Source organism: Melitaea cinxia, chromosome 4 (assembly GCF_905220565.1).
Source record: "Melitaea cinxia chromosome 4, ilMelCinx1.1, whole genome shotgun sequence".
In the NCBI taxonomy this organism is placed as follows: domain Eukaryota; kingdom Metazoa; phylum Arthropoda; class Insecta; order Lepidoptera; family Nymphalidae; genus Melitaea; species Melitaea cinxia.
Genome location: NC_059397.1, coordinates 15929570 through 15951861, shown reverse-complemented (window position 1 = coordinate 15951861; position 22292 = coordinate 15929570). Strand labels below are relative to the sequence as shown.

At 30.5% G+C, this 22292-nt stretch overlaps 2 protein-coding genes across 2 annotated transcripts in view; both read left to right on the top strand.

Moving 5' to 3' along the window:
• LOC123670309 overlaps window positions 1-5824 on the top strand; it is a 29325-nt gene extending 23501 nt beyond the window's left edge. The window contains exons 8-12 of the mRNA XM_045603813.1: window positions 179-372; window positions 3591-3711; window positions 4237-4426; window positions 4665-4807; window positions 4980-5824. Of these exons, the coding sequence (XP_045459769.1) occupies window positions 179-372; window positions 3591-3711; window positions 4237-4426; window positions 4665-4807; window positions 4980-5540 (1209 nt within the window). The 3' untranslated portion in view covers window positions 5541-5824. The remainder of the gene's footprint in view (window positions 1-178; window positions 373-3590; window positions 3712-4236; window positions 4427-4664; window positions 4808-4979) is intronic.
• Window positions 5825-7309: 1485 nt separating this feature from the next.
• The window catches only part of LOC123670308 (nose resistant to fluoxetine protein 6), a 55570-nt gene continuing 40587 nt past the window's right edge, over window positions 7310-22292 (top strand). Inside the window, exon 1 of the mRNA XM_045603812.1 lies at window positions 7310-7852. Within this exon, the coding sequence (XP_045459768.1) occupies window positions 7381-7852 (472 nt within the window). The 5' untranslated portion in view covers window positions 7310-7380. The remainder of the gene's footprint in view (window positions 7853-22292) is intronic.

Here is a 22292-nt window from a genome sequence, read left to right as displayed (position 1 = left end):
CATTTTTTTCTGGGTCTCGTGTCGCCCTCCTTTAGACTTGCAGCGTCCACAAAAAGGCGTTATCGCCCACTTTGGGAAAGGCTGCTATAGGTTGTAAATATTAAGAAAATATTCCGATCCCTACTGTGAAACCGTGACTTCAGGCCATAAAACTCATTGCAATATCGTTTTTTTCCAGTGTGCTCCACAAACTCACCACATGGCACTAGATTTCCAGCTCACATTCATAGGAGGACTGATCCTTTGGGCCATACAGGCTGAAGTGCCATTCTCTACTACCATGATGCCAGTCCTTCATCTATTATCAGCGTATTCGAGATACACTACATTTAGGGATCACCGTCTTACTGCACTTGCTTACCACGGAGTGAGGTATGTATGTATGGTGAACCAAATTCTAACTAAAGTAAACCATTTTTTTAAAAGTATTATTTCCTTTTTTAAAAATTTTTTAGTGTTTGTGAAATTTATAAACCAATTATAAAGTTATATTTAGTAACAAAACAAAATTAAATATTACTTTTAAAAAATACAAATATTACTTTTAAAAAATTCACATGTTATACATGAGATAAATTTAAAACAAGGTAATTTTTCTGCTAACAGGAAAAGTTACTTATTTATACAAAATATAAAAAAAACACGTTCAATAAGTTTTTTTTTTACATTTTTTAATAGACAAAATAACAAACGACTATTTTTATTCGCCCACTAAAAATATAAACTCAATATATATAAAACCTCGCGGTGGTGCAGTGGTCACTACAAATGATTAATGCAGTAGCTATCACGGGCTATACAGATATTATTTGTGCGGTTTAGGCATTTGTTTTTGTATTGTATATGTGATTTTAGACACCTTATACAGGATTTTTTATACAACTCAGCAAATAAGCGTACCGATCACTTGATGGTAAGCGATTATCGTAGCCTGTAGACGTCAGCCACACCCGCAGGAGCTCTGGTCACCTTACTCACTACAGGGACACAACACTGCTTGCAAGCAGCATTCTCGCTTTCTAGCTTCAGTCTGTAATATCTCACTACTGGGCATGGGCCTCTTTCACCATGTAGGAGAAAGATCACAGCGGATATATTCCCTACTATGAGTAACGATCGCTATCAGGTGTACATGATAACAACCGGGACCGACAGCTTAACGTGCTCTCCGAGGCACGGTGGGGAGACCCACAAGGACTGCACAAACACCTAGACCATGGCAAACACCTGTATGGCCAATACAAATGTTTGTCATGTGCGGGGATCGAACCCACAACCGCCGACGCAACAGGTACAATCCATGGCTGTAACCGTTGCGCCAACGTCATTATTTATTTAATTAAGCAGCATAGCTTCTGTAAGGTAAGGGTACTTCCTCATTCGGGATGTTCTAGATTTTGAGCAGGTTATGTTCTGCTGTGCCCTATCTTAGTAGCAATGTGGATCCTTATTCAACTGCAAGCCGTTAAGTGTAAATATTGTTTTATTAAAATAATTGTGTTTGCTTGCAAACGAAAAAAAAACCGACTTCAATTATATCGACGAGTAATACAACGTAGGTCGACGAAAAAATAGTCAAGTAACTACGCGTTATCAAAGATTACTCAAAAAGTAGTTAATAGATCTCGATAAAATTTAAATGTGACAACATGATAAACATCAGCTTTCGATTAAATTAAAAATTATTAAAATCGGTACACCCAGTAAAAAGTTATTGCGGATTTTCAAGAGTTTCCATCGATTTCTCTAGGATACCATAATCAGATCCTGGTTTCCTTATCATGGTACTAAACTAGGGATATCTTCTTTCCAACAAAAAAACAATTATCAAAATCGGTACATCCAGTAGAAAGTTATGCGGTATAATACAATGTAGGTCGACGAAAAGTTCTGATGTAACATACATAAAAAAAACTACAGTCGAATTGAGAACCTCCTCCTTTTTTGGAAGTCGGTTAAAAAAAAGCTAAGTTTTTTTTTTTTTGTAAATTCTACACATATTAGTTAAAAGTGAAAAGGTTTGTGCTTGTTGTATGCTGTCTTTATAATGTCTGTGGCTTTTCTCTTATTTGACACAGACGTACTTTGCATTCATTACTGTTAATCAAATTGTTAGGATATCCGAGCCAAACAACATAGAATGTCAGCTTTATTAATATTTCTCTTAAATGACTAGGACTATTGGAATGTTGTTAGTTGGATTAAATATTTATTGGTGAATTGTTGATTAAATTCTTGGACTGTAAGTTGATTTTCAAATATTTATACATCATATATAAACTAAAGTAAACCATTATTGTTAATTTTGTTTAAAATTAATAAAAGATCACAGACAAATAACACTGCCCTCAAGTTTCAACAAGTAGTGTTTAACCCAATCAGTAATGAGTTCATTTTAGTAAATATCTGTATAAACATATTTAATGTATAAATATATATATTTAAAATAAAAATCGGTTGCATTACACAATAGTACCTGCTTCCAGCGTATTTTACAAGAGTAATTGTATCTTTCTGGAAAAGAAATAGAATACGATATGTGATTTATTAACTTAGTTTATTTTAACCGTATAAATGTGACCCCAAGCTGCGTGTAATAGCTAGTAAGATTACATTACCATGTCCGATCATAGTAATATTTCTTTTTAAGTTTTAAAATTGACGAGTTTTGGGGACTAACAATATGTTTTTGAATAATATTTTATAATTTTATTAATTCTACAAAATTTTATTGATATCTGACCAGTTATGTTGTAAGGTCACGATAGATTAATAATAAATAAAGAATCGCGATTATAAATTATTTATTGTTATTTTAAATCTGAGTAAGAAAATTGGCTATCAAATATTTAATTTATGTACTAGGATAACAGGAACTGGAGATTACAGATCCATATAAAATGAAAATACAGAGTAGTTAAATATTTGATGGAATACCTCATACAACCTTTCCTTAAAATATGTCGAATTAAATTTTTGATGTATTCAGCTTGCAATTGGCGTGGTTTGAAATTATTGTGAAAGTTATATCATATTTATATGCATATATATTATAATAACTATGATACTTCTATGATAAGTTGTTATTTGTATAAATTGGCTGAAAACCTTTGCTTTGCATCCAAAGCATTTTTTAGGTAAATGACTTGATGTTAAAAATAATCATCATCATTCATCATTTCAGCCTATCACAATCCACTGCTGGATATAGGCCTCCACAAGTTCACGCTAAGAATGGCTTGAACTCATGTATGTTGCCCATAGTCACCACGCTGGGCGGGCTGGCTTTGTCGCACCATAGACGCTAGTGCTCGTCTTCGGCCTGTGTATTTCACAGCCAGCAGTTGAATGGTTATCCCACCATCGGTCGGCTTTTTAAGTTCCAAGATGGTAGTGGAACTGTGTTATTCCTTAGTCGTCTCTTACGACACCCATGGGAAAAGAGCGGGTGGCTATATTCTTTACTACCGTAGCCAGTTAATAGGGCTTGTAAAAAAACTATTGAAGAGAGTAATCGGACCACAACAGAGTATTAAAAAAACTTGGGATCAAAATTTAGAAATATATTAAATATATGTATTTTGTTGCAGTGTTAGCCAGTTGTATCGAACTGGTCGTTTGAGCTACATCTCAATCTTTCACCGCTGTACGCCATACTTTATAGGAATCAGTTTGGGACTTGTGCTGAGAAATCCTTCGAATCAGAGTAAGGTATGAAATATTTATAACTACCAACACTTTATTAGCACTTTTATATATTATTAGATTAGCTTTTCTAGAAAAAAATCTAAATTTCATGGTTTTGAAGTTAAAGTGATTAAATAATACTCGCATTATTGCCTCAACTGGTGACACTTCGAGGGCTGGTACATTTTTGGCCAAAAAATCGGCATAACGATTCAACGGGAAAATGCTGCCAGTATTATTGGCACCATTCTACGCTGACATGATATGTACCATAACTATCTGTAAACATTTAGTTCTTAAGTTGTGAATTGTAAATATGTTAAATAAATTAAGCAACTAGTCATATATTCTAGATAATATGGTTTGTATCCACTACACAGAAAGTGGTGCTTGAAAATATAACATTTTGCGTTTTATGACGACATCACAATAATCAATTTAATTGTAATAATTAAAGATCATAAATGTTCAGTTTTATTTTTATTACTAAAACTATATTGTAATAGGATGTAATTTAAGTGTAATACATAGTTTTACAATTTATTTCAGCTTATGAATATCCTGGGTTGGTTCACCTGTGGTACGCTAATGGGACTGGTTCTGTGGGCGGGTGGGGACTCGGGCTACCTGGAATACCGTTATGACGTCACATTTGCATCGATATACGCAACATTAGCTCCAATAGCAATGGCGTTAGCTATTGCTTGGTTGGTCTACGGCGTACACAACCAACATTCGGGTATGTTCAAAAATAACAAAAAATATGTTTTTTCCAAATACCGAATAAATAAATAAAAATATCTAGTAGACACTAGTTAAATGTAATTTTATTTCGAGGTAAATTAAATTTTTATTTCTAAGAAAGATTCTTAATAGGTTATAAACTTAAATTTTTTTTAGAAAATTATGATTTATAAGAATAGTTTTGATATATAAGATATGTTTCAATATTTTATTGAATTCAAATATTGTTTCAGCTATTTTATTACGTTTGCTGAGTTGTCGCCCACTTATTTTTATAAGTCGAATTTCCTACGCGTTGTATTTAACACAATTCATCGTTTATCTCACGAATACTGCCACTACAAGAGCTCCAAAGGAATTTTCTCTTCTGACAGTGGTAATTTGTGTTCTATTTTAAGATTTTTTAGAAATTTTATTAAATATAAAACTAATGCTAAAAGGTACCAAACATTATTTTTATCATTAGGAAGTGTTCAAAGTACTAATTAACTAACTTAAAGTAACGAAACAATTAAAATAACTATTTAAATAATGTTCTGATTTTCCAGATTGATCTTCAAGAAGTATTAGTAATATTGTTAACATCGATTGTTTTAACGATAGCATTGGTGATTCCACTTCAGTCGTTACCAAAAATATCATTTGAATCTAAAACTGGTGAAGAAGCAGACGATAAAAAAGCATCTGATGAAAACCAGATACAGAATAATAAAGAAAACGAAGTACAGACTGAGCAAAATGAGAATACAAAGGAAGCCCCTCAAGTAAAAAGAACGTTTCTAGCCCATAGGGAAGTATTAGAAGAGATCCCAGAAGTTGAAGTTGAATACGAGATACAGAGGGATATTAATGATGGCTTAGAAGAGATTTTAGAAGAAGAAGATGATGAGGTTTTAGAGGAAGAAATCTTGGAAAGATTAGATGATGAAGATTTAGAGATTATTGAAGAAGAACAAGCCGAAGAAGAATCAGGGGAAAATTTTTGGGATGAAAGGAGAAATTATATAACGAGAAGGTCATTTACAAATGATCAGGATTTAGACGAATGGGAATGGACAGCGAATGGTAACGAGAGGTCGGGGAGTCAATATCATCGATATAATAGATAAGAAATTTATTATTTAAATAAAAAAAATACTCATTTATCATTTTTTATTTATTTTTTTTATGTCTGAAACCTTTAAATACTTGAAGTGAAACTCAAAATAATAATCGAAAAACTGTTAAGTATAATTGACTAATATACCATTATTGTTTTTTTTTTTGTTTTGTTGTGGGCTCGGTTTTCCGCATTTAGACACAAACCGTTATGCGTGAAAACCATTATTGAATACTTGGTAAAATAATTTGAATTCAAGAGCATTAAAATCAAAGGCCAAAAAGAAAATACAAATCCCATGTATTTATTTTTTACGTTGAATTTTTATCAAATAAAGTTATAGAGGTGAAAAGTATCTGGTATATCGAAACCGTTAAATATTTTTTCATTTAAGTATACAACAACACTTGTATACAAGGATGTGTACGATATATTCAAATATCATTAAAATCATAATCATATAATTCCTACAAATGATAAAGTTTAATATGAATTAAATCTACCACCGCTTTGAAAGAGGTTATAAGGTTTTCTTTAAAAAATCCAATCGAAAAAAATTACATTTTTGAAGCGAATTTTTCAACTTTGCAATAACAAGAATAAATGTATTTTTTTTCCAATATGTAATTTTTAATAAGATAAAAAGTCCAATAAATTACCGTATAGCTTGTGTAATTCAATTTTTGGTAGGTAATTGTTTATTGGGTAAAAATATAAATTATTTCATTGCATACTAGCTAAGCCGACAGTCGTCGATCTATCTTGCATACTTTTGAATGCCAGAAGTTGAACAAGACAATTACGTTTTCAAAAATTTTAAATTTTTACAAATACAATTTGTATGATTTTTTTTCATTCCGTAAGAACTTTCTACAAATTATTAGGAAGCTAGAAAACAAAATAACCCGAATGGCTCTAGGATTTCGAGTTTTGCACTAAGCAACAAAGGGCAATGAATTTTTATTTCTATTGATTGCAAAAATATCATTAAAATAATAGAGCATTACGTACATAATTTGGAAGATTTAAAAACCTTAATGTAAAAGTTAAAATTGTCTTATTTATTTATAAAGTACAATGCCATTTTTGCTATATACATTTTGAATATAATAGCTTAAAGTAGTAAAATATAAAAAAAACGGGCAAGTGCGAGTCGGACTCGTGTACCAAGGTACTCTACAAACAAAATTATGAAAAATATTTTTATTATATTAGGTAACAAAAAATTTAAGCTTTTCGCAATTTTTCCTTTATTTGTGCTGTAAGACGTTGCTTCATACCAAATTTTAAGATTCTGAGGTCACGGGAAGTACCATTTAGGCTTTGATTCCTTTGCGAGTTTCGAAAATTTGCAGCTTAAACAGCTGTATCTTTTGATTACGTTGGTTAAAGGTTTGATTTCTTCTCAGCTCCTAGAAACAGTAGACTTGAGTATTTAATATGAATTTCAGCTTGATACTTCAACGTGTTTCTGAGAAAAAGGTTCTTGACAGACAGACGGACAACAAAGTTATCCTATAAGGGTTCCACGGAACCCTAAAATTAAGGACTATTTATTACAATTAGCTATATTATTAGATGTATTCAATTATCATTATACTATAAAGAATGAATGGATTAAAATATTTTATTTAATCAAATATTTTAAAAGAGTTTACTATAAAATATTCTTCTATCACACTGTCACTCAAAATGACGTCGGCGTAATCGAACAATGAAGCAATTATAATAGGGTAATGGTCACAGGACACTATGCGGACAAAGCGCTTACTCAGTTTGTTTCATTGATCAAGCCTCGAAGGTTGTGCATCAGTCGGTAAACAGAATCGGCGCGTGCGCACGCCTTCACTATGATCTCTATCGGAGCGCTATTCACGATCGCGTGCGCGGTGTCCGCCATCGAAATATCTCCTAACAACACAAACACCGACCAACACGTTTTGAAAAGACTGACATCTTTCTTAAATACGACCAGTAGCATAGAACCGCGAGATATAGATCGGTTGAATCAAACCGCTCAAAAACTAGGCATCGATAGGGATCTAGTTGCTAAGCTAGCAGAAAAGTTGAAACATGACTTGTACGATATTAAAACCGAACCAGATTCGGGATACAATGTTTATGATGATGGAGCTGGTAGAAATGAGGCACCTAAAGTGAATGCAGTAAATGAGTCCCCTGACTATGCCTCTTCGGTGGTTCTCGCCAGTGATCTGCTATCCCTAACAAGTGCAGTTGCCAACGTGAAGGAGAAAGCCTGCAGGGAACAGGGCTATAGGTTTCTTGATGGACTTATCTTGAACAAGAGATGGGCTTTGCAAAGTAAGTATTACTTTTTTATTACTATATAATAGAACTACTCGTACTTTTTTATTCTTTTTATTCATATAATTATGAATTAATCCTTAATACTTTAAAAGCTATAGTAGTAATGTTCCATACGTTACTTTAACGACATAACATGCGCCAGTAAAATATTCAAATGGCACTACCAATTTAAGCGGAAGTTATATACCAATGGTCATTTTAAATCGCATATCTTTATGTGGATATTAAATATCAATGTTGTGACAAACCGATTCTATATAACTATTAAAATATATAATATAGATAACTATTAAAAGCCTGTCCAATAAATGAAAAAAAAAAAAAAAATGTAATGCTAAAATGTGAATCTGATTTTTTTTTATTCCATGAAATTATCAAGGCGAGTAGTGTTAATGATTGTTTATCGATGAGAGTTTTCCTTAAAACGCACAATAATAGAATTAACATTGAAAAAGGTTTTCTACTGTTTGTAATTAAATAGGTTTTCATTAACTTCAAGGATGATGAAATGGTTAAATATTTCTACGCTAAACGTTACGATCTTCAATTTGTTGCAGTTATTTTCAAATTTTAATCACATTGATAAATGGTGGAAGTTTTTTATCAAAAAGAAAAGATGAAAATGCGGATGTTATTTAAAGGCAGTGTTGTTTGGCCTTTGACTGTAGTAGTTTGGAATATTTATATCTATCTTATTTATTTCGTTTTGAAATAGGAGATTTTATTGTTTTAATGTTGGATCAGTTAGAAAAGTTGACAGATATATTATTTTTTTTTCATTTTTGTTAACAATTCATCTATTGCATTTATATAATTATTTTACAAACTTATTTTCAATACTGTTGTTTCTTAAACTTGTTCCAATACGTTTCTAAAATCGTTTATCGAAGGGGACTGTTAACATTTTAAAATATTTAAGAGTCGAAGGTAACTTCGAAGGTTCTGGTAATACAAATTTAAGTTTAATAACCTTTTATTCTCGTACCCTTTAGTAGTAGCAGGGGCGATTGACCGCGGCGAGCCATGCAGTATTTTTTTTTGTTTTGGTATGCGAAGCGCATGTGCATCACATTGATAAAAATGATTTTAACTCAGATTTTTTTTCATTAATATATTTCCATCTTAATCAAAAGTAAATAAACTACACACGTACTAGTTCACTTTAATATACTGTTTTAATAAAAAAATTAATTGGCACGCAATTTTTAGGTGATACAAATTTTCGTCATTAAACAGTAGATCTTAATCAAGCTGACGTCAGTTTTTTGATTTAGATTATACGCACGTGGTCCTAGCTTAGACTAGATCGCCTTTTCATATACTTCATGAGAACATTGTGATGAAAATATAAAGAACTTTTCATTGTTAAATCAAAATTAAAACAATAGAGTAAGATAATGTATTCTTGAATAGTATTTACAGTAAACTGCTTGCATATGCACTGCGCGGGTCATACAATACAGTAAATGCATGTTTCATTTATACGTTGGTGATTGAATACGATGATAGAATATAAACACTAATATTATTCGAATACAATGATTCATTTATATTACATTTAAGTAACTTTTATAGATTTGTTATCTTAATGCAAACAACTTTATTTACACATAACGCTAGTAATAAAATCTTTTATGTTGGTTTCTAAAACTTACACTGCTATGGAAAGCGGATCGTGAATAATATATATATATATATATATATATATATATATATATATATATTTGTTTTAGTAATATTTATAAATATACGATTTTCTAGTCGAAACATGTTTTTTATGGTAATTTTTTTTATTTAATATATTTATATTGTTTTATTATAAAGACAAAAACAACTACTCTATGGTTTACCTGTACTACCTGGCTACTGTTGCGCTGGCGGTTGCGGGTTCGATCCCCGCACATGACAAACATTTGTATTGGCCATACAGATGTTTGCTGTGGTCTGGGTGTTTGTGCAGTTCTTATGGGTCACGTTAAACCGTCGGTCCCGGTTGTTATCATGTACACCTGATAGCGATCGTTACTCATAGCAATACTAACTCAACTATACTCATAGGAATATATCCACTAACCTGCATTGGAGCAGCGTGGTGAATTAAGCTCCGATCCTTCTCCTACATGGTGAAAGAGGCCTATGCCCAGTAGTGGGATATTACCGGCTGAAGCGTATGACTTACCTCCAGAGATCATGATCATATCATCACTAACTCCTCGATTAAACGTCAAAGAAGTTGGTGTACATAGATAGATAAAGGAAAAAAATATCGCATTTAGTATAAGAAAATTTAAGTCGAGATAATTTGAAGCTCAGAAGTTTAAACAAGTACTTGTATTATTAAACCAGAATCGTGTAAAAATTGAAATTAACTGAAAATGTCTGTAAATGTCTGGTTTCGTCTCCCCTTGTCTGACTTTAATCATCTGAAATAAATGTTTTTATTTATAATTTATTAATAATTTTGCTTTAAACCAGAAATATGTATATAACTTTTTTGACTTTAAATATTTTATAATAGTAATAATTATATTGATCGAAAGCTCGTTTCCTTGAGTAATTAAATGTTTTTTGAGAATTTTAAATCTGATGATAAATTATTTGCAATCTGTTAATATTAAATAATATTGAGCGAAGGCCAAAGAGTTGTGTACAATTATGGATTTTGAATTTTAAATTTAATAATTTATTACATAAAATATAAACAAATTGGTTTTTGGGATTTAAAGTTTAAATCTTTTAATTATTAGTTTTAGGATTTAGTGCGGCCACACTCCCTCTTTTTTTATAGGGGCCACATACACATCACGTGTGTGTCATGGTGTCGCGAGCTGCAAGCAATTCTTCAGAATTATTTAGGTTTTAATTAAAACGTAATTCCAAGTTAACAATGTAGTTACTTTATTAATAAAAAAAATAGTTTTGACAAAGTAGCTAGTAATAGTTTGAGTATAGCGGATTTAGTGAATCAGTTTATATATCCTTTTTATTTCCCTAACAAATAAAATAACGTTATTAACATTTACGCATAATAGAGGTTATTAAAATTCTATAATCTTCCATAAAATCGAATTGAAATAAAATAACTACAGCTGTATTTTTTATATCTTGAATCCTGTTTTTTAAATATATTCTTATTTTATTTTTTGGAGTTAATTTTATAGTTTACATAGTATAGATGAATTGAAATGATTTTTAACGACTGTACTTTGTTCTTTGTTTCTTAAAAATGATGGATGACGGATGATTGTTTAGTACTTTTACAGAAAAAAATACAGAAATCATTCAGATGAAAGTGTTTATGTAAATAAAAAGATTGTACGCAAATGACAATTATGATGGAATCACCGTGATTACTTATTTCAAGTATTTTATATTGGCTACAAGGTTTTTATTTACAAAATGAGACTTAAATGGCACGCTTAAACAAGAGTAGGTCATTGGGTCTTGTTATTATATCAAAACTTTAAATAATTGCAATATGTCTCCGCACTAGATATATATAAAGTACGAAATTTATTACATCTGTCTCTCATTATTTTATTGCTAATTTGCAGAGTTAACTGTGATGGAAATAATATGGAATTAGTTTCAAGTATATTTGTAACGGATCGCTGTCTGTACATCGAAAATATATGAGATTGTATAAATATATGTAGTAATTGTTAATATATATATATATATATATATATATATATATATATATATATATATATATATATATATATATATATATAATACAATTTTTTTACCTATGTGTGGGAACGGTATTTACATCTACATATACAAAATTTAAGGTCAGCTAAAAGGGATAAAGTAGTTGACTACTATACTACTAGGAAACTACGGAATACACTTTTATCACTTTTTCACTAAAGGTAAAAGATTGAATAAAAACATACTGTTTATATAAATAATTGACCTTAATCAAATAACGTCACCAAATGAAACGTGACGAAAAATGTAAACAAATAATGATGATTTTACTATGAGAGTTAAAACCGACTGAATTCTTTGCAATGTTTAATTTGTTTGCGAAAACATTTTTGTGTATTAATGAGTGTTTTAAATGTTTCATTAATACAATGAATGTATTTTTTGGCTTCAATTACGTATCGATGGTATATCGAATTTTAAGGCGCTGTTTGTTTATTAAGCACACAATATATCGTGATCATCATACATTGTTTGTAAATACATAAACATCACAATAAGAAAAAAACAACTAAATATATTTAAAAAAAAAAAAAAACCAATTATACTACGCTAGTCGTTGCGGGGTTTTACCTGTGTGTCAATACACATTGTTTGTGGACTGTTTCGATTACCCAAAAATTTTATAAACACGATTTTGCAACATTTAATATTTACAATAAATTTTAATATCTAAATGATTTTATGCATAAAGTTTGTTTACGGATGCTGTCAAATAAATTTTATGACAGAAAATGTTATTTTTTAATTTTAAAATTTGTATCTGAATCGAAAAAAGGTAAAGGTAGTTAAGTAATAAAAACAATACAATTGTTTCAAATAGTTTGAATAAACGTTAATATCTAGTACAAAATAATGTACGATTATTTTTTTACTATACTTAAATTTTTTTGGTTTGTATATGTTTTATGAATGATTAATAATTTTGCTTCAGCCTGCAATATCCTACTGTTAAGCATAGGCCTCTTTCCCCATGTAAGAGAAGGATCAGAGCTTAATCCACCACGCTGCTCCAATGCGGGTTGGCGGATATATTCCCTACTATGAGAAACGATGCTATCAGGTCTACATGATAACAACTGGGACCGACAGCTTAACGTGCTCTCTGAGGTACAGTGGTGAGACCCACAAGGACTAACAACCAGACCAGAAATAAATATTTGTATAAACACAAATAACAACCCGCGACCGTCGGTGTTTAGGTACCGTCGACACGGCACACGCACAATTAAACCAGAGCGGTCGTCAGTACGACTAATAATTGAATGTTATGTTACTTAAAGCTACATGTATCCTTATCTGGAGAAAAAAATGATTTATTTATAATAGATACGATTGTTGAACATCACTCAATAAAATTTATTCTTGCTTCAAAAAGAAAAATAATATTTTTATGGAATGTTTGATAAGAGCCTTCTTATATAAAACATTTTCAAAATGTTATTATATAAAAATAAATAGTTACAATGTATTATGATATAATAAATCTTATTATACTTACGGTATTTTACCGTATTAAACTATAATATATATGCATAACGGGTTTATAGAAACTGGTCATGTGTTTACTAAAGCAAGGTTACCGCAAAAAAATTTTTGAACATTATTTTAATTAAAATTAATTACTGAAACATGTATTATCACACACATGGTATATTTCTAAGGTAGCTTTATTCTGTAGATCAAATTTTACAAAATAATAAAAACTTGGTCCTTTGGAAATGTGCTCCCAAAAATATTATTCATTCCTATTAATCATTCGAGCTATTTTTGGGGCACTGGTCCGGTGATGGAAATCGTATTTCTAAATTACGCTATATTTTAAGTTTTTTTTTTATATTGTAAATAAAACGGTGTCAAATCAAAATTAAATGGAGCGAAAACAAATGAATCTCTAATTTAATTCTGGAATTTTTAACAAAGTTATATTAGAGTTCAAAGCGGCCTGTTCGACAAATTGCTAATTTCATATGTAAAGTCCTAGTACGCTTCTAGGCCTTTATACGTTATAAGTTTGACTTCAGAGCTTTGCTTTTGATCATAGTATGTTATTTATTTTACACTACACATTTATTTTAAAATTTCTGGAAAGAAAATTTCATTAACTTCAAATAAAAAAAAAAAAACATTATTTTATTCTATTCATTCTATAAAAATTCTAGTAATTTGAAGAATAAATTTTAGATATATTTACGATATAGAAAAATTTCTGTAACCCTTGAGATTTAGATAAGGGTCTATCGGGCAAATAATAGCGGCCAGATGAGCTTATTTGTTTGTTAGTTGTGTGCGACAATGTCACATATATGTACATTGTATATTTGCTAAAAACATTGCTGAGTAAGTAAAAATATACGAAATAAAATTTCATAACATAATGACTTTTCACACATAATAAAAGTGAAAATAAAAAATTACAATCACTAGACTTAATAAGTTTTAATTAATCGTAAAAGCTAATTAAAGATAACCTTCGCCTTGTAATGACGCCCTTATGTCTTGAAGGTCGAGTAACATATTGAAACATAGTAAATATATAATTATTTATTTAAATAGCTGTATTAATAATGTCTCTGACTTCTTGTTTGTTTCGTAGGTTAAATTGCTTTATGTTTGTTAATTGTTTCTCTGTATTACATTATTATTTACAATTGAGGGTTGTCACTTTCAAGCTTACATTTTGATGTGTTCAATATAGTGGTGAAGATAATACGTACATACTTAAATGTTTAAGGGTTGTATTTGTAAAAGAAAAAGTGTTCACGCAAACATTTATTTTGTTATTAAGAATGTAAAATAGTATTTATAATTTTTATTTATAGTTACCACGTGTTTCATTATTTTCATATTTATTAGTAAACAAAACTAATAAACAAATTATCTCGTTTATATTGTTTTTCAGCGTTATTATAAAATTACAGTATTTACGTGTATTTAAGTGTTCTTTAGTGTGTTAATTAAATAAAATTACACGGTCATAGTAAATAGTTGACTCATTCCGCTAACACTTATCATAACGGATGATTAATGAATTTAGAAACGTATATAATATGTGTATGTAAACGTGTAACGTGTGTATTGTGTATATATTTATAATATAAATATAAATAATATTATAAAATTACGCTATTTGTATGTATATACTGAATATTTATTATAACTAAAGAATTAGGAAAATCTGAAACTCTATATATAAAAAGCTCATTAAGGGATCAATGTATTTTCAAATTGGATAGATTATTAGGAGCGTCTTAGAATTTTAGACTAAACATTAGCATTACAGGCATTATTTTGAAGCTGTTTCCTCGACTTTCTAAATTAAACTATCATCTGAACACTGAAAAATATTTACAAATGTACAAAAAGTATGAAAATATATGTTTGTCTAATTCTACACTCAACTATCTTGTAGCCACATTGCGAACTCAAACAAAGAGATAACATTATTTGTGGTTATAATTATTTTACTTCATTCACGTTTTAAACCGTAGGTTCGGAGTTTATACAAGTTTAGCTAATACTAAAGCTGCAAAAACTATAAGTATATAATTACCGTTGCTTTCTGATCGGTAGGATTAGTGTTGATATTATTCGTACTAAAAATACGTTTAGCACGGACTAAGCTAATGGAAAATGAAGATATAAAAATACTTAATTTTTTATAGTACTTACAATTTTTGCTACAGTTCTTGTTTTTAAACGTATTCTAAATAAAACATATATACAGGTATCTCTTAACTTGTGTTCGAATATTATTGGGTCTCTTCACCGTGCCTCAAAGCACGTTAAGCCGTAGGTCGCTATCATGTACACCTGATAGCGATTGTTACTCATAGTAGGGAATATATCCACCAACCCGCATTCGAGCAGCGTGATGGATTAAGCTCTGATCCTTGTCTTACATGGGGAAAGAGGATTATGCCCAGCAGTGGAATATTACAGGCTGAAGCGATCAAAAATTGCAGCTTAATTTATGCCTTATATTGTAGATTTACTTGCATTGTTGGAACCACAGTTACATATACTTAGAGAAACTTAGAGTAGTAGAGAGGTGGAGGGTGGTGGGAAGGAGAATCCTAGTTACTTATTCTTTAGAATTTCGATGTATATGTGATTTTATTAAAATTTATTTAGTACTAATAAAGTTGATAATTGTTTAAATAATGACGACTACGAATTGACGATGAATTGGCGCAATGGTCACAACAGCTGGCTGTTGCAAAAACGTTCGCTAGTTTGATTTGCGTTAGTGACAAATGTTTGTATAAGCCATACGGATTTTTGGCATTATGTTATCATATGTTTTGTGGTGTAAGTGTTTCCTGTTCAGATAAGCAGGATTATCTTCTCAACAATTTTTTTATATGAAACTAACTTCCTTATTAGAATTTTATATATTTAAAATAATAACTGATTATATACATATATTAAGGTCTGCACGTGTGATGAAAGTCCATTTCACTTACTTTATTGTTAAATATGGGTTTTTTAACTCGTTTATTTTTATGAACATTTATTACTTTAAGTTGCATTTTTATGATAGTGATAATTGCATATATATTTTAAAATATTAAAATTTTTTCTTATAATATTTCTTCTAAGACAATTTAGTTTAAAAGTATATTTATATATATGCCGACTGGTGGCGGAATAACCACCCAACTGCTGGCTTTGAAATACACAGGCCGAAGACGGGCATCAGCGTCTTCGGTGCGACAAAGCCAGTACTGCGGTCACCAACCCGCCTGCCCAGCGTGGTGACTATGGCAAAACACATGAGTTCACGTTATTTTTGGCGTAAACTTGTGGAGGCCTGTGTCCAGCAGTGGACTGTATAGGCTGTAATGATGATGATGATAAGTGTGAACATTATTAAGGTTCTGTTGTCAGACTATACTTTTATAATAATAAATAAAAGAGTATATACTCTACTCTACTCTATATATGCGTGTGTGTGTGTGTGTGTGTGTGTCAAATATATGATGGAATTATGATGTCTGTGGTTACTCCAGAGTTTCTTGACGATTGCTCTCTGCGGATTCCGAATGCTTACTTATAATTTAAATTAATTATATTCGAATTTCGACCACTAGGCTACCACTAGTTATAGATTAATAATCTTGACGTAAAAAAATATCTCCTGGCTGATATAGTCTTTTAAACAGTTTTCAACAATATATTTTAATTTATTTATAAAGTAACAACATTCTATAACAGTAAAAAAACGAATTTGTCTATTCCGCCAGTTTGCATCATCTTAATAGGTCAGTACACTGTTTACTATATATGATAGTGTAGGGGTAGTATTACAAAGATTTTTAAACACCAACACTATACAATTTTATTACACTATTCTTACAAGCGTATACTACCGGCCAAAGCACAAAGATTTAAAAAATACTAAAAAAAACTCAAGTCAAAGTTTTTATGAAAGGATAAAATACAATACAAATTAAAATCACTTTTTAGTCTCAGTCTAGTCAAGAAAGTTTAAAAAATTATTCATAAGTCAAATACAAATTGTACTCGAGGGAAAATGGTGCGAATTTTATGAATACTCATTATCTTTCTAGAGAATAAATTTACAGATGAGAACTGAGGTCGTTAATAAACACTGGACCGCAAAAGAAAATGGGTCGCTTAGAAAATCTTCAATATCTTCGAAAGTACCTGACCTAGCTTCATGAAATAAAGACTAAATTAAAGAATATTTAATACTACATAAAACGATATATAAAACCTTTTTATTTATTTTTGATAATTGTATAAAATCCTGAAAATGTAAAATAATAGTCGTTTTTTTATTTAGTATACTACGACCGGGCATAGACCTCTTTGTCCATTTAGGAGAAGAGTAACTCCAACTCCATTTTCTCTTAAAGTGTGCTTATCAAATGCTTTTAATTTATATGTGGATATTATTTTAATTTGACATTTCATATCTGGTTAATCCAAAAAATTTTGTGTGAAAATTTAATGACCGGATGATTATGATATCGACTAATCGAATGTATTGTATGAATCGAATGTATGTTAAATACCGTAGTAAAATAAATACAGCACTTTTCGAAAGGATAGGTTACACTTGACCTGATTTAATATTTTTAGTATTATATAAAATTATCTTAAATTGTCAATATTTTTGCTTTGTTAATGAGAGTCGATCCTCCAGACAACCAGTTAGCGGTTAGGAAGGTTATAAACTTGAAACTGACTTTTGTAGCTATTTCTTTTTACTTTCTCGTAATATTTTAAAACTTTTAGCGAGCTATTATTATTATTAGAATTGGAACAATAAGTTATATGGACTAAATCAATTATAATTTTTTTTTAATAAAAAATAAGCGTTATAATTTGAACAACTACTATTAATTTTTGTTAACTTATATTATTATATTGTTTACTTATTTTTGTGTGATCTGTCGTTACGATCTCAGGACTCAGAGACAGAGGAACCAGTTATATTTGTGCGTAGCAATAATGCTTAGAACTGTATTCCAGTTTGAAAGGTAAAATAAAAAAGAAGGGAAAGGTCAATAAACTCTGTGTCGGACATTAGCATTACTTTGTCAATATAAAATCTGATTATTTGAAATCGTGGTGAAGACTAACGAAATGGGAACAGTCAAATTCTACGTCTGACAATATAAAATGTTTTATTTAATTACGTAGGTATAATATATTACTGTAACATCATGAAATCGTCATGTTGAAGAATAATTAATAAGATATTGATAAATACACTTAACATTACACCTATACCTAACACCCTACACATATACCTAATATTACGAATACTTAAGAACTAATAATTTTGATTACACAGGTACGGTTTTAATGTTTTAGCAAAATAACCAGTATTTTGCTAACAATTATACAGTTTTTAATATATGTATTTTTTTTAAGTATGCGAATTTAATCGCCTGTATAAATTAATCATGTCGACGGAAACACGTTTAGAAGTTACGACGTAACATGTTAGATTACTTTAAAAAGTTTATATGGATGTTATGATTAAGATTAGAGATCGTTGATTACAAGTTTGATTATCATTTTGTTCAACTACTTCTAATTTAAATTATTTAATAACGACGTTAGTTGTAGCATTATTTTACACTAGAGTGGCAAAAAAAGTATACGGTCAGCCTGATAGTAAGTGATTATCGGTATGGATGCCTGCAAGTATAGCCAGGAGTGATACAAGCGTGTGACTTTACCTCCCACTTCAACAATGCACATGTAATGCATCATTTTTTGAAGTACTTGAAAGTGTAAGATTAAAGAAAAAACAGATTAATTTTTACACCAAAATAAGAATAGATAAAAAAAAATCAAAAAAAAAATCGTTTATTTTTCCAGAATTTTGCAGAATCTTCTAGGTCCTTGTAAGATCATAAAACAAGTTACTACTGGATGAACTTAATATCCATAGAAGTTTCCAGACAGCTGTACTCTGCAATAATAATAAGTAGGTACATGAAAAGGGACTGGGCGCTAAATGCAAACCACTGTCGGCAAGTCTCGACTTTATTTTTTTTTTAGCCACCTATAAATAGCGACAGTCATCAAATACCTACTGCTTTATATTAGAGCCTGTTTTATAATTTTAAAGGAACTGTAAGATTATAGTACTTAGTAAACATTATCAATAAGTCAATTTAATGTTTATGTCAAAGGTTTTATTAGTCAAAGCTTCATAATTGTACTAAATAGTATAAAGATAGAAAAGATAAAATGCGTGGGTTGGGTTGATCTGGTTTTAAGTTATAACGTATAATAATTTGTCAAACTGTATACGGACAAGATTTAAATAATAACGGCAAACAGCTGTTGATAAAATAACTATATCGGTAGTAAAATAACGGTTTTTGATAATTGAAAAAGCAATTTTCGATGACCTTATTGAATATACATACCTAGTTATTTTCGAATATGTGTTGATATCTTAGGAACACAGTTATGAAAATAATAATTTTATTCTCAGTGTAATCTTTTTTCTTATTACTTCTTTAAAGCCTTAATAGGCCTTTGCCCTGTAACGAGACAGTCACAAGCTGCTACAGTGCGATTATTTTTTTAAGTTTAAATGTATAAAAAGTATGTAATATAACAACTTATAAAAAAAAAAAATATTTTATTAAAAAATATATATGTAGTACAAATAATAACATCATCGATTTCCTCATGGACATAAGATTATTACGCAAGAAAAATAAGATTCTTGGTAGGATCGAAATAAACGAGTCCATAAACATATGTTTATAAATATACGTTTATACATTTATAATAAATATATAATTTATGTGTGTACAAAATTATAACCAGGCGGGCGAGTCAATTAATTTTATTAGATATTCAAGGTTCTTTGTCACGAATCAGACGGAAATAAATGTCAACGATAGTCGTGCGATACGAGTTTCAAGTTTCAAACAACTAGCTATATTCTAAATCATTAATAAGCCTTGATTGTAATATATTAGTTGCGAATTTGCTTAGAATCTGCAGATTATTAGACGTCTGCCCTACGGCACAGCAAGAAATATCCTGCTCAAAATCTGGAGCTGCCTGACTGGTGAAGTACCTTGACCTTACTGAAGATCACATTTAAATAATACTGCTTTCAAGCGGTGTTGTTGACCAGAGTTCGGGTGTGTGTGGGGGGGGGGGTAGGGTCTGCAACGCACTTGCGATGCTTGCACTGGTTTGTGACGTTTATAAGCTACGATAATCGCTTACTCGATTTAGTTATAAAAAAAACTGCCCTAGTCAAATAGGATTTGCTTTAGAAGCATGGATCGAGAGGTTAAATCTTCAAATTCAATTCTCATAAATCAGATTTATTTTAACCAGTAAATTTAACTACATAATTATGAAATTTTGACATTGAAAGGCATAATGTTATAATTGCTTGGTTAGACTAAGTTCTCGTCAAACTAACAAGTTCCGTCATTTTATTTCCTGATATTTTTTTAAATTGAAACGAATCAAAACAAATATCACAGAAGATTGAATTTCCGTACTTTAAACAAATACTGTTTTTTAACTTAATATAATATTTTCCATGTCTTCAGAATTTTGATTCTGAAGACGTGGTAAATGTTATAATATTGAAAATGTTCTAATATTCAGTTTTTGAGATTGTCAAATCGATGTTACACTTTACTGATTAGTTAAATCCCATTTTCCATTAAATGTTTTTCTAGCAGGTTCTCAATTCAATTGATTTTTTAAAAATATATATTACCTCAGAACTTTTGACCGGGTGGACCAATTTTAAATATATTTATTATATATTTAATCGAAAGATGGCGCGTATCACGTGGTCCCATTTAAATTTAATTGAGATCTAAGAAGTACTTCCTACGTTGTGTTATACCGCATGACTTTTCACCAGATAAAGTGATTTTATTGATTTTTATAATGTTCGAAAGCTGATACTTGTCTTGTGGTCTTATTAAAATTTGGTTGTGATCTGATAATAATTTTTGGAGTAATCTTTGATAACTCGCAATGACTTGACTATTCTTTAGTCTACTTACTTTGTATTACTAGTCGATGTAATTGAAGTCCGTTGTTTTGTTTGTTTTTACATTGACATACTTTATTAAATACTACTCGTAGTTGTACCTTGCGCGCGTTGCCGCGCTTTTTTTTGGTCGTACCAATTCAGAAACCTTTTTGGGCTTATGCACAATACTTTGCTGAAGTACTTGACATGATCAAACGCATAGTTTACGATTCTATAAAGGACCTACAGACATTCATTCATTTTTATTTATATAGATGTATTAAATATGTATGTCATTACATTTATAATAATTTATGCAATTCTCGATTTGACTGTATTTTTTTTGGTTCTTTTTATATGTTTTTCATAACTTTGTACTTGGTGGACCGATTTCGATGATTCTTTTTTCATTCGAAAGGTGGTTGTTGTCAAGTTGCTTAATTGAAATTTAATCGAGATCTGATGAGTGATTTTTAAGGTTATCTTTAATAATTTATTTGGCTATAATATCGTCTACTTACATTATATTACTTGTTTATGTAGCTGAAGACTTTTTTTCGTTTGCGAGCAAACATAATTATTTTCGATTACAACTATTTTTTCTTATAAATTAATTTTAAATGCTTTTACAATAATTATTTCGCTGAACATATAGATTTTAAGAATAGTTTATTTAAGTAAACATATAAAAACTTCAATAATAACTTAGAAATTGATAAGTAATTTAACGTATCCACTGGCTGATGCCCTGGCGGTCGCGGGTTCGATCCCCGCTCACGACAAATATTTGTATTGGTCATATAGATGTTTGTCGTGGTCTGGGCATTTGTGCTTGTATATTGTGTGTGTTTCCGGACCCCCGAGCCAGGAGAAAATCTTGCTGGGGGCCGTTGAGTGTGAAGCGTTTACTGTTTATTGTAGATTAAAAATTTTTTTCATTATTTGACGTCAATATTTTTATTAATACGGTATTTACCGCTTTACCTTTTTTGTGCTGTGTGGCTACGGGTGCTGTGTGGCTACTGCTGGCACTAAAGAATTTAGCCACCCCCTCTCTTCCTGTGGGTGTCCTAAGAGGCGACTAAGGGATAACAAGGTTCCACAACCATCTTGGAACTTAAGAAGCCGACCGATGGCGGGATAACCATCCAACTGCTGGCTTTGAAATACACAGACCGAAGACGGGCAGCAGCGTCTTCGGTGCGACAAAGCCAG